General features: G+C 42.1%; 1 protein-coding gene across 2 annotated transcripts in view; it reads left to right on the forward strand.

Moving 5' to 3' along the window:
• Positions 1–2,091: 2,091 nt before the first annotated feature.
• The window catches only part of LOC308161807 (complement factor H-like), a 10,501-nt gene continuing 758 nt past the window's right edge, over positions 2,092–11,834 (forward strand). Inside the window, exons 1-10 of one of the 2 annotated variants that reach the window (XM_080535885.1) lie at positions 2,092–2,190; positions 2,471–2,576; positions 2,777–2,853; positions 4,352–4,540; positions 5,189–5,383; positions 5,488–5,637; positions 6,196–6,375; positions 6,568–6,762; positions 7,100–7,215; positions 10,287–11,744. In XM_080535885.1, the coding sequence (XP_080392011.1) occupies positions 2,127–2,190; positions 2,471–2,576; positions 2,777–2,853; positions 4,352–4,540; positions 5,189–5,383; positions 5,488–5,637; positions 6,196–6,375; positions 6,568–6,762; positions 7,100–7,215; positions 10,287–10,322 (1,308 nt within the window). In that variant the 5' untranslated portion in view covers positions 2,092–2,126 and the 3' untranslated portion in view covers positions 10,323–11,744. Of the gene's footprint in view, positions 2,191–2,470; positions 2,577–2,776; positions 2,854–4,351; positions 4,541–5,188; positions 5,384–5,487; positions 5,638–6,195; positions 6,376–6,567; positions 6,763–7,099; positions 7,216–10,286; positions 11,745–11,834 lie in introns of those variants that run through there. The other variant, XM_080535886.1, reaches the window with a different exon arrangement.

Below are 11,834 nucleotides of genomic sequence, written 5' to 3' on the forward strand. Positions count from 1 at the left end.
CGATCTCGGGATTTATGAATCGATAATTGCTCATTTAATGAAGATCGATTCAGAATCGGGAAATCGATTTTTTGAACCCAGCCCTATTCATCAGTGTATAAACAGCCTCATGAATTTGCCCTCTTGCCCATAGCGTATTATGTACTTGTATTTGACGTATTTGTCCAGCGAACCATCATTTCCCCTCAAATACACAAATACACAAATACGTCAATGAATAACCAGGGTAAACAGTTTGCGTTGACATTTGTAATAATTGGATTCAATGACTTACAAGATAACTGGATGTTCATACCAATCTGAAATAAAGCACCGCTGGTGTTGATTTCACTCATGTTCTCTCTCCAGCCTCTTCTTGCTACCTAGGGAAGCGTATTACACTTCAAAATGCTAGTTATAAAAGAACAGAAAAACATAGCAAATGCTTTCAGATCTGTCTCTTGCATTTCAACATCACCAGATGCTGCTCACACAGAGCTTTTCAGAAGGATGAAAAGGTACGTTCCTTTGACCTCAGCCCATACTCATTTAGGGCCATGGATGAACTATTATTATTATTATCATTCACCAAAAATGCATCAATGGCGATGCTTCATTTCGTAGCCAATCAAAGTATTGTTGCTAGGTAAATACCACTTGATGCTCTAGGTGGTGAGTGCTCTGGAATTATTTGGCAAGGAACACAAGTGTGCACAATGGCAGCTTCCAGTAAGACCTTTTCAACATGGCAGTGTCTGTTGCTTACTGTATCACAATCATTTACTTAGGGTACTGGAAGTAGCCATTATTTCTGTAGTGTGTTGCATTGCAGTTGAATAGAATGGTGGTGGAGCGCGTTCCCAGCTTCAAGTTTCTAGGTGTCCACATCTCCGAGGACCTCTCTTGGACCCTCAACTCCTCTTCCTTGGTCCAAAAAGGCGCAGCAGCGCCTATACTTCCTGAGGAGACTGAAGAAAGCCCAGCTGTCTCCCAGGATCCTGACCAACTTCTACCGCTGCACCATCGAGAGCATCCTCACCAACTGCATCACAGTGTGGTACGGCAACTGCAATGTGTCCAAAAGGAAGGGCCTGCAACGGGTGGTGAAAAACGGCCAGCGTATCACTGGCACCAAACTCCCTACCACCAAACTCCCTACCACCAAACTCCCTACCACCAAACTCCCTACCATCGAGTCCCTCCAGGCAACCCGGTGTCGGCGGAGGGCAGTAAGGATATATCATCTTCAAGGACACCTCGCACCCCAACCACGGCCTCTTTGACCCCTACTATCTAAGAGACTCAGGAAGTACAGGATCCTCAGGTCCCGTACCTGCAGGCTACAGAACAGCTTCTTTCACAGAGTCGTCACTCTGATGAACACCCCCCCCCCCCCCCCTCACATGGGGGACTCTCAGCACCCCCCCCCCCCCCCCCCCCCCCCACTGCACTACTGCTGCTTGCACATCCCTGGTCATGTGATCACTCTTTAACTCTTTGCACTACTGATGTTTACAATACTACCTTTGCACATACTGCACATTGCACATGTCTCTTTGATATAGCTTCTTTTTCTACATCTGCACATTACATACTGTACATAGCTCATAACTGTATATACCCCTAAACTACCTTACTGTACCTATCACTATCATCGTCATGTTTTTTATCTCATGTTTGTTTATATATGTTCATGTTCTTCTATCACTATTTGCACTTCTGGTTAGCTAAACTGCATTTAATTGTCTAGTGCTTGTACTTGCCTTTGACTTTGGCCTGCCTTCCCGATACTGCACTCGTTGCACATTTATTTGTACTGCACCTTGCTGCTTCTAGTGTAATTTTCTATTTTATCAGTTTTCTTTAATCTGTATTTTATCTCTTTTATCTTGTTTTTCTCTTTATATTTGATCTGTTAAGCACTTTGGGCGGCTCTTGTCGTTGTACATTTTGTGCAATATAAATAAACGTTACTTACTTACTTACTCTGCAATGACAATAAAGTAGAATCTAATAGACATCGCCTCAGGAGGAGACTATTGCAGATCATTAACCAACAGGAGGTCATTTACCTACGACAACTCTGTGGACCGTTTGCATTCATCAGTTGTTACTTGCTCCTGTGGGTAAGAACGTCAGAATTTGTGATGTTATCCCAAAGCTTCATCCTTGTATTATGGCTGTGCACTTTCACCCTTGTGAGTGGTCAAGGTAAGATCACTCTGCCTACAATATTATAGATATAGAAAGACTACCGTATTTCTATGTTTGCTTGGTGTATTAAAGTTCATTGAGCAAATACATATTGTGCACACAAGACGTCCTCATGGGTGTATTCTTGGAATCATGTATGCTGTAATTACAATGTAACAATGTGTACTTACATTGCTTGTTACACTGTAATTACATAATTCATTACATTGTAATATGGACAGTGTGACATATAGTGTTACCGAGGGCAACACATCTAATCAACTGTTATTGTTTTCAGTAAAGTCATGTGGACATCCTGGAGACGCACCAAATGCAGACTTCCATCATGAGGTCGGAGATGATTTTGTCCTTGGAGCTAAAGTTGTGTACGAATGCAGAAAAGGGTAATAATTGTTATTTTCAATACTTTAAGAAGGATATTTATTTACTTGTTTTTTCAGTTTTTCTACACTAAATGTTGAATGCAGAGATGAAATACATAAAAAGACACTGAAAGGTCCAGTGTGTCGTTGGGTGGATATTCTTGTTAACATGTCAACTTGGCAGTAAATGTTTTCCGTTGTCCTAATTGTGTTCACCTCAGTCACGTTATGGTGAGCAGGACCAACCATCGGAACTGCTTGGTGGAAGGGTGGGACAATGTTATCCCTGTATGTGAGGGTAAGAAGAGAAAGCATGTTCATATTCATATCAACTCATGACAACCAATAATGTCATGAATGTAATTGAACATAATGGTAGCTACAATGGTAGCAGGGCTGAATTATAGTTGTCACAGCGGGTATATGCATGCAGACAGAGGGTTACCTGCACCTGCATGTCTACACACAGGCCACCGGGCTGTCTGGAAGCCAACGCCGCAGTGTATAGGTCAGGATGTGATCACCTCCCTCCTTCCTGCCATCTATCCCATCTAACATTGTAAAAAATACTCTGTATTCTGCATCTGTTCCATATTTCATACTTCCAAATGACAGAGATAACATGTACATGAATACATTGATTCAAGGCAGTGTTTTGTTACCTTAAGTAACCAGTTGATGAAGTGAATGTTTTCTAAAAAGGGGGCCATTTGCCTTTCGAGTGAAAGTCCAGGGCTGTTTTGTCATTGCTGTTTTGTCATTGCTGTTTTGTCATTGCACTGCATTCAGAGAGATGAAACAAGTTTTGGAACGCCTGCCCTATTTGACCATTAATGACCCGGTCTGATTCCACAAATCGATCACGACCAAGCCCGGATTATCCATATATTGCATCGGGTGAATGCCCTGGGGCACCAGCCAATGGGGGGGCACCAAATTATTCGGACAATGAAGAGACCTTTAAAATATTTTGCGCACATTTTTAAAATATAGGCTATATTTACTGGAAGTCATCCACACAGGTACAAAACTAACGGTTATATTTAGGCTATAATTTATAAAAAGATAAATAATTGCGAGTTCGGTGTAAGTGCCCCTCCCACCCCAGTCATAGACAAGTGCGCGATTCATCAGAGCAACGCATCCGGGTACTTTCCCCTCCCGTAATGTCCACGCCCCTTTTTGGGTGATAGAAGCGGAGAAGTTTGAATGGCGGTCAGTGGGAATTTCTGGTCTTCGCTACTTTAATCCGATAAAATAAGAAAACCGTAGTGCTTTTTAGATATTAGGAGCCCAAATCCGATGGCCAGTTAGGCAAACTATTATATAGTGTCGTTGCCGATCAATGATCGACGTCGTTATATAGAGAAAATTAATGAAATAGGGGTTGATGCATCAGAGCCGTCATATGTCATCTCCCTGTCATCTGGGATTTGTAGTTCTTCATTTGATTTGCCGTGGTCCTAACGTCTTCATCTCCAGTCCCCCCAACAGCGTTTGCTTTCGTTTCTTCTTTGAACATTTATCTCCCATGATTACAATAGAAATATCATGCACAGTAGCACTAGTCGATAGCCGTTATGGGTGAAGGGTTAGTAGGTACTAAGTAGTACCTTAGTAGGCTAGATAGTAGGGGGGGCACACATCAAGTCTGGTCACCCTAGGGCACCCTAGGGGGTTAATCCGGGCCTGATCACGACCATAAACAAAACAAGCTCCTCAACAGTCCAACAAAGTAGTACTACTAATAATAATGACAACAATAACATGTGTCTTATCTCTGTGTTCTTCAACAGTGGGATGTCAAGTTCCTCACATATGGAACGGTTGGGTTCATCCATATGTCTATCACTATAAGGAGAATCAGTCTCTGAATTACTATTGTAAAGACAAGTACAAGAGGGCTCAAGTAAAAGGAGTAGCCCCTCTATGTACAAAAGCAGGCGATGGAGCAGCAGACTGGAGTCCGACACCTGACTGTGAAAGTAAGGATACGATCACCACCCCCCCTCGTTCATGTTGCCTATCCCATCCTAACACCCAGTGTTGGGGAGTAGCAGCACTCGAGCCCCCAATGTTTTATGAATAGCCCCGGATCTCTGGATCCTGGAAAAAAGTTGTTGTTTTTTTAATCAAAAAAGAAAAGATCGGCATGTAGCGCATCACAGTCGATTTAGCGCACCCCTCAACCAAAAACTCAGCTACTCCCCCCCCATCCTAGCAACGCCTCTGGGAGTAGTTACACTACATGTAACTATCAGTTTAACGGCATTTTGCAGTAGCTTGGTGGTAGCTCTGCTAAATTCAGATCTTAGTAGTTTTCCTGTAGTTAACTACTTTGCTCCACCTCACACATTTGTTTCTCTCCCTGTGATTTCAGTCACACGATTTCTGTCACATGGACTGGTCATCTTTCAGTCACATGGACTGGTCATCTTTCAGTAACTGAATGCTGTGTTTGTCTAAATATTTCTCTCAAGAGTAGCTTCGGTGTAGTTCACCATATTTCCATGAAAAGCCATTGGTGATCTAGTTAAATACATGTTCAGAGCAGCTTTCCCAACACCCTTTGTCGAACATTGCAACATACTTACATGTGTTGTATTCAATGTTTTTCTTTCTCCAAAATACAGAGCGAACATGTGAACTGGGATTGGCACCTACAAGAGGAAGCACATATACACCTGCTGACAAGACTGTGTTCTTACCTGAGGAAACAGTGACAGTGGACTGTGCTCCAGAATACTGGATCATCGACACACATGAGTCATCAGACACCGTATGGTGCGACGAGTACGGACGCTGGTCATCCAAACCTGAATGTGAAAGTATACAGCACCGTGCACAGAGGAACGCATATGTAATACTGTGTGTTACTTTTCAGCTGCAGTATAATTGACATAAAGCCTGAACATGTTCACTCTCATTCCAGAGAAAACTTGCGGTGATCCAGATGACAGAAAAGCGTGGAGGAAAAAATTGAGGGAAACTCATAATTACATTTGTGGGAGGGGATATAAAGCTAGGGCGCAATATGCCACATGCACAAAGGATGGCTGGACACCAAACCCACTCTGTGAAGGTACATATAAGGAGGTTATCTTTGGTTTCAGTTTGGCCAGATTCACTTTAAACCTGTCCAGTATAGTTTCTGCATAATTGTATCACAAAATGTATGAAAACATTCAGTCATCTTCCGCCGTAGACTGAAGACCCATCTCTTCAGGCTACGCCTTAACTATCCCCCCTGAGACATCTACTACTGCCCTGCACTGTTTCTCCTGAGACACCTACTTCACCCCTGTACTGTTTCCTCTGTGCCATAAAACAAAACAAAAGATATTCCTTCTTTTAGCACGATGACTGCCAATGGCCCTTGGCCTGAGCAGAGATTACTTTTTCCTGCTATGACTGGTGGATAGATGATTCACTTACTTAGTCAAATGGATTTGTTTCAAGTCGCTTTGGATAAAGGTGTCTGCTAAATGGCAAAAATGTAAACGTACAGTAATTGTTGCCATAGGTTGTTAGGGTCATACGTAAACAAATAAATAATGGGTTGAGTCAGTAGGCTAATGTCGAGACAATAGATCTTAGAAATGTTTGCAGATTGTATCGTAATTGTATTCATGTCCTTCAGAGATTATATGTGACCTGCCAATCATCCCAAATGCTGTGATTATAAATCCTAAATCAAGATACCATCACAATGACGTTATGACACAACTCGATTACAGTTGTAAGAGATTTTACAAGCCAATGGGCCTACCCATTGCTACCTGCAAGGAAAATGGCTGGGACAATATAATGACCTGTTCAGGTGAGCTTATGATATTCATATTCATCTCACTTGTAAGATTTAGACATGCTAATCAGGCCAACCATTTAGAATTGTTTTTTCACCACATCCTGTGATGGTGAGTGATCAAGTTAAGTGTGACAAGAACTAGCAAACCAATGAACACACTGGTCGGTATGGCGTGATTCAATGTTTTTTTTCTCCAAAATACAGAGATAAAATGTGAACTGGGATTGGCACCTACAAGAGGAAGCACATATGCACCTGCTGACAAGACTGTGTTCTTACCTGAGGAAACAGTGAGAGTGGACTGTGCTCCAGAATACTGGACCATCGGCACACATGAGTCATCAGACACCGTAACGTGCCAAGAGGGCGGACAGTGGTCATCGACACCTGGATGTGAAGGTATACAGCACTGTGCACAGAGGAAAGTATATATGATGGCAGCTGGTGAAAGGCGGAACAAGTCGACCACTTTTGACCAAATGTTCTGACTTTTATTAAAAAAAAATGTAACTCACAGAATCCGTTGCATTGCAATATCGTGGCTTATCTAGCGAGTGTGTCGTTGATTTTCAACAACGTTTCAGTAAAACAATTTGTTTTGAATCAATGCTCTTTTAAGATGAATTAAGTCACCACCCACAAATGAGCTTCCATTTTTCCAGTCCAATTTATTTATATTTTTCATAATGAAATCTGAACATTTGGTCCGTTGCTGACTTGTCCCCCCTTTCACCAGCTGCCATCACTGATTTCAGCTCAGCCTTCAACACCATCATCCCCTCCAAGCAGGTCACCAAACTCAGAGACCATGGCTTCAGCACCTCCCTCTGCAACTGGATCCTAGACTTGCTGGTGGTTTCATTCATGTAGATAACTCAGAGGACAACAAAGCCAAAGAACTCTCTGTTCTGTTAGATGTTTTTGAACTTCAACAACATGTGAACCTCCCTACTCATAATCGTGGTCACACTCTGGACCTTATCATCACCAAAGGCCTAGATATTTCAAATGTTGTTGTAACTGACATTGCCCTGTCTGACCACTGTTGCATATTCTTTGACGTATCTATCTTTCCTGTTATTCAAACTATGTCTAAAACTATTTCCAAACGATATATCAATGAAAAGACCAGTGCACTGTTCACACAGGCCTTTTCCCTAGCCCCCCCCCCCCCCCCCCAAACTTCTATTCCAACCTCAGTAAATTACCTTCTACACGATTTCAACTTAAAAATCACAAAAACCATTGATGATATTGCACCCATTAGATCCAAATGCATCTCTGGTAAGCAAAAAGCTCCCTGGAGAACTGCCCCATCCGTAAAGACCCAAAAAAAGAGAATGTCGTAAAGCAGAGCGCAGATGGAGAAAAACAAATCTTCAAGTCCACTATGATATCTATACAGAGAATCTTCAAAACTATAACTTAGAAATAAGAAGCGCCAGGCAATCATTTTTCTCCAAGATCATAAACAATAACATCAATAATGCCCGCATCCTTTTCAGAACTGTTGACAGACTAACAAATCCCCCAACACCCATTGCTCAGGAATTTCACTCAACTAGTAAATGCAATGAGCTTGCATCCTTTTTTAACAATAAAATAGAAACCATTAGACAAGGCATTAGGTCTTCTGTGTCAGGCATGAAAAACATGTCCCCATTAACAACCCCAAATAGGGAGGACATAACAACCATGTCACAATTTAACACCATTGATTACAAGACCCTAGATAAAATCATGTCATGTCTTAAACCATCCACCTGTGCCCTTGATGTCCTGCCAACAAACTTTAAAAAAAAACATATTTAGCTGCATGGCAGGCGAACTAATACAAATAATTAACACCTCCCTTTCATCAGGAATCTTCCCTGAAGCCCTGAAAACTGCAGTTATTAAGCCTCTACTAAAAAAGAACGGCCTAGACCCATTTGCACTAAACAACTACAGACCCATATCAAACCTTCCCTGTACAGGAAAAATTATTTAAATGGTTGCCCACGAACAACTTAGCAATTATTTGACCCTAAATTATCTCTTTGATGACTTTCAATCAGGCTTTTGCCCCCTACATAGCACTGAAACGGCCCTTATTAAGGTCCTTAATGACATTCGCGTAAACACAGACTCCGGAAAAATCTCAGTTTTGGTACTACTAGATCTTAGTGCTGCCTTTGACACTGTAGACCATGACATTCTAATAGATAGACTAAAAACCTGGGTAGGACTTTCGGGCACTGCCCTAAACTGGTTTAGATCCTACCTACAGGACAGAAGCTACTATGACACCTCCCTTTCATCAGGAATCTTCCCTGAAGCCCTGAAAACTGCAGTTATTAAGCCTCTACTAAAAAAGAACGGCCTAGACCCATTTGCACTAAACAACTACAGACCCATATCAAACCTTCCCTGTACAGGAAAAATTATTTAAATGGTTGCCCACGAACAACTTAGCAATTATTTGACCCTAAATTATCTCTTTGATGACTTTCAATCAGGCTTTTGCCCCCTACATAGCACTGAAACGGCCCTTATTAAGGTCCTTAATGACATTCGCGTAAACACAGACTCCGGAAAAATCTCAGTTTTGGTACTACTAGATCTTAGTGCTGCCTTTGACACTGTAGACCATGACATTCTAATAGATAGACTAAAAACCTGGGTAGGACTTTCGGGCACTGCCCTAAACTGGTTTAGATCCTACCTACAGGACAGAAGCTACTATGTCTCCATTGGCCACTTTGTATCTGACCAAATTAAAATGACATGTGGGGTTCCCCAAGGGTCAATCCTTGGCCCCCTTCTATTCAACCTCTACATGCTTCCATTGGGACACATCATAAAAAATAACAAAATTGCCTACCACAACTATGCGGATGACACTCAAATCTACATAGCCCTCTCACCGAACGACTATAGTCCCATTGACAATCTCTGTAATTGCATTGAGCAAATAAACGCCTGGATGACACAAAACTTCCTCCAACTAAACAAGGACAAAACAGAGATAATTGTATTCGGTGCACCTGACAAAAGATCGAAAGTCAGTGCAAAACTTGATTCTCTCTCTCTTCACACTAAAAAACAGGTCAGAAATCTTGGTGTAATTCTAGACTCCGATCTAAACTTCAACAGCCACATAAACTCGATAACTAAATCAGCCTACTATCACCTGAAAAACATAACAAGAACGAGAGGTTTCATGTCCAAGCAAGACCTTGAAAAACTAATCCATGCATTTGTTTCGAGTAGACTTGATTATTGTAATGGTCTACTAACAGGCCTATCTAAAGGAGCTGTTCGTAAATTGCAGCTCATCCAAAACGCTGCTGCTAGGGTCCTAACAAAAACAAAGAAATTTGAACACATTACACCAATCCTGAGATCCCTGCACTGGCTACCAGTCTCTCAGAGAATTGAATTCAAAATCCTCCTAATTACATATAAATCACAAAATGGTCTTGGACCAAAATACATATCAGATCTCCTCCCACCCTATATTCCCGCAAGGTCCCTAAGGTCAGCTGAGACAAATCAGCTAATAATTCCAAGAGTAAAAACAAAACACGGTGCAGCAGCTTTCAGTCACGCTGCTGCATGCTCCTGGAACAAACTCCCTGAAGAAATCAAACAGGCCCAAACCCTTAAAATATTTAAATCTAAGCTAAAAACCTTCATGTTTTGCACCAGTTATGATTAAACACAAACACTTCTATCAATGTCTTTTTTCCATTAACTATTGTCTTTTTAAATGTTTTTATCTATTTACTTCTTATATTTGCTTTTATTCATTGTAAAAAAAAAAAACTTATGCTCCTCTTGCTGTAATTTTAAATAATGTATGTAAAGCACTTTAAATTGCCCCTGTTGTATGAAATGTTCTATACAAATAAACTTGCCTTGCCTTGCCTTGCCTTGCCTAGACTTCCTTACCAACAGACCCCAGCTCGTCAAGTTAGACAACCACTCCTCCCTACTCCACCCTCACCCTGAACACTGGCATGCCTCAGGGCTGTGTGCTGAGCCCTCTCCTCTACTCCCTCTTCACCCACGACTGCGTGCCGATGCATGGCTCTAACACCATCATCAAGTTCGAAGACAACACCACGGTGGTAGGCATGATAAGTAGCGATGTCGAGTCGGCCTACAGGGAGGAGGTCCAACATCCCGAGGTGTGGTGCGCTGACAACAACCTGGCCCTCAACACCAGGAAGACCAAGGAGATCATTGTGGACTTCAGGAAAACTAGAGGCTGCGTACACACACACACACACACACACACACACACACACACACACACACTTCCTTCATCTACATCATTGACCTGTAGGTGGAGTGTGTTCCCAGCTTCAAGTTCCTGGGGGTCCACATCTCCGAGGACCTCTCTTGGACCCTCAACTCCTCGTCTTTGGTCAAAACGGGGCAGCAGCGCCTATACTTCCTGAGGAGATTGAAGAAAGCCCATCTGTCTCCCAGGATCCTGACCAATTTCTACTGCTGCACCATCGAGAGCATCCTCACCAACTGCATCACAGTGTGGTACGGCAACTGCAATGTGCCCGACCGGAAGGCCCTGCAACAGGTGGTGAAAACCGCCCAGCGTATCATTGGCACCAAACTCCCTACCACCAAACTCCCTACCACCAAACTCTCTACCACCAAACTCCCTACCACCAAACTCTCTACCACCAAACTCCCTAACACCAAACTCCCTACCACCAAACTCCCTACCACCAAACTCCCTACCATCAAACTCCCTACCATCGATTCCCTCCAGGCAACCCACTGTCGGCGGAGGGTGGCAAGCATCATCAAGGATACCTCGCACCCCATCCACTGTATGTTTGACCCCCTACCATCTAAGAGACTCAGGAGGTACAGGATCCTCACCCTGGGATACAATGGCAAAGACAATGACAATACTCTGATGGTTGCACATTCCTGGTTAATGTGATCACTCTATACCCTTTGCATTACTGATGTTTACAATACTATCTTTGCACATACTGTATATTGCACATTGCATATGTCTCTTGATATAGCTTATTTTATACATTTGCACATTACATACTGTACATGAACTACCGCACTGTACAAGCTACCTTAACTGTATATATATATATAGCTCATAACTGTACATAGCCCATAACTGAATATACCTCTAGACTAAACTGATGTTTACAATACTACCTCTGCACATACACGTTTGCACACCATTGCACATTTTCCTATCAATATCATTGTCATGTTTTCTTTATATTATGTTCTTATATCACTATTTGCATGTCTGGCTTGATGCTAAACTGCAATTTGTCGATTAGTACTTGTACTCTGCGATGACAATAAAACCTAGTTGAACCTAATCTAATCTAACACATGAACATGTTCAGGCTTTATGTGAATTATACTGTATCTGCAAAGTAACACACAGTATGTATTATGTATTCCTGTGTGTTATTCTGCAGGTACAG

The sequence above is a fragment of the Nansenia antarctica genome (assembly GCF_963989245.1).
Source record: "Nansenia antarctica genome assembly, chromosome: 7".
Lineage (NCBI taxonomy): Eukaryota > Metazoa > Chordata > Actinopteri > Argentiniformes > Microstomatidae > Nansenia > Nansenia antarctica.